This window comes from Sinocyclocheilus grahami, unplaced genomic scaffold, assembly GCF_001515645.1.
Source record: "Sinocyclocheilus grahami isolate Dianchi unplaced genomic scaffold, SAMN03320097.WGS_v1.1 scaffold621.1, whole genome shotgun sequence".
NCBI classification, from domain to species: domain Eukaryota; kingdom Metazoa; phylum Chordata; class Actinopteri; order Cypriniformes; family Cyprinidae; genus Sinocyclocheilus; species Sinocyclocheilus grahami.
In genome coordinates this window covers 634648-635942 of record NW_015505800.1, presented here as the reverse complement: position 1 = coordinate 635942, position 1295 = coordinate 634648, and the positions used below count along the sequence as shown (strand labels likewise).

The window sequence follows — 1295 nt, the reverse complement described above, 5'->3', positions numbered from 1 at the left end:
GTCCAAACAGAGGTGTGTAAAAGGCAGGCAGAGATACAAACTGAGACAGTGGGACAGATTGAAATGGCAGATGGCGACAGAAGCCTTTCCAAACAAAAGGTATTCTACTGTATCTCTATCTTTTGTAATAAAGAAAAAAATTTGCAATACAATTCCAAGGAAAAAGCCAAACTGAGGACATTTCTTACACTCTGCCAACAGGATATGCGTCCAGTGAAGGCAGGAAGATGTCAGTTCTACACAAGTGGAAATAGTTACATCTATGAAAACTACTACGCTACAGTGAGTCAAGTCAGCTTTGTAAAATACATTTGCATGCCTACCTGCAATTACTTAATATATTTATAAAACATGCACACAAGATAATAATCTTGTTATAGATTAAATAACAAGGACAAACGTCCTCAATTTAGGCTGATTTAGGTCCTTGATGGATGAATTGATACATTTATTTAGCATCGTACTTTGTTATTATAATAGTAATTAATGTGAAGAAAGTTGAATGAAGAAGAGATAGGTGGATGAAAATGTGTGCACAAAAGTTTGTTTTTATATAAAAAAGAGAGTTTTGTACATAATGTTTTATTTCTAAAACACACTCAATTGTTTTGTAGGTTCCCTGTCGAGGACTAACAGAGTCCTGTAATATGAAAATTCGCAGTGGAACGTGTTACTGTTGTGATTTGTATGATTGCGCCAAGTAAGTAATTCATATTTGTGAAGACATGTGCAGATACGTTAAGTAAACACGCAACAATAATGCAATAAAAGTTATTAGTCCACTGCATAGCATAAAAGAGAGCAACATTTCACTCTTAGTAGTTTTTTTGCTAGTTTTTGCAAGTATCTCTATTACTATTATTCATACTTTGAGTTAAGGCTTCAAATATTTAAATGAAAGTTTTACAAATAGCACATAACTCATTTCATACCATTTGCACTACAGACAGTGAGTTTTACACTTACACTTTCTTCAGAATGTCTAATATCAATAAGTTATTAATATGAAATAGCACATAAACCAACCTGTAGACATAGACATGTAATACCATGACAATGATTTGCCTGCTTACTTTCTTTTCCAGTGGAGGATATCTGAATAATTACTATGAGTTTGTTGGTGTGCAGAGCTGTCAGGAGGTCTTCTCTCTGTATATTCTCCTCTGGGTCTTAACCACGCTTAACCTGCTGGCCTTCGTGTGTGGAATCCTGACCACTGCTGTACTGGGCAGTATCAAAGACATGGTGAGTCACGCACGCATGCACGCACACACACACACGATGCGCAAAACTCC

The 1295-nt window shown here is 35.8% G+C and overlaps 1 protein-coding gene across 1 annotated transcript in view; it reads left to right on the top strand.

Annotated features, from left to right (window-relative positions):
* LOC107557819 (transmembrane protein 255B-like) overlaps positions 1 to 1295 on the top strand; it is a 41250-nt gene that overhangs the window by 36725 nt on the left and 3230 nt on the right. Inside the window, exons 6-8 of the mRNA XM_016241370.1 lie at positions 202 to 282; positions 615 to 700; positions 1086 to 1245. Coding sequence (XP_016096856.1) covers positions 202 to 282; positions 615 to 700; positions 1086 to 1245 — 327 coding nt within the window. The remainder of the gene's footprint in view (positions 1 to 201; positions 283 to 614; positions 701 to 1085; positions 1246 to 1295) is intronic.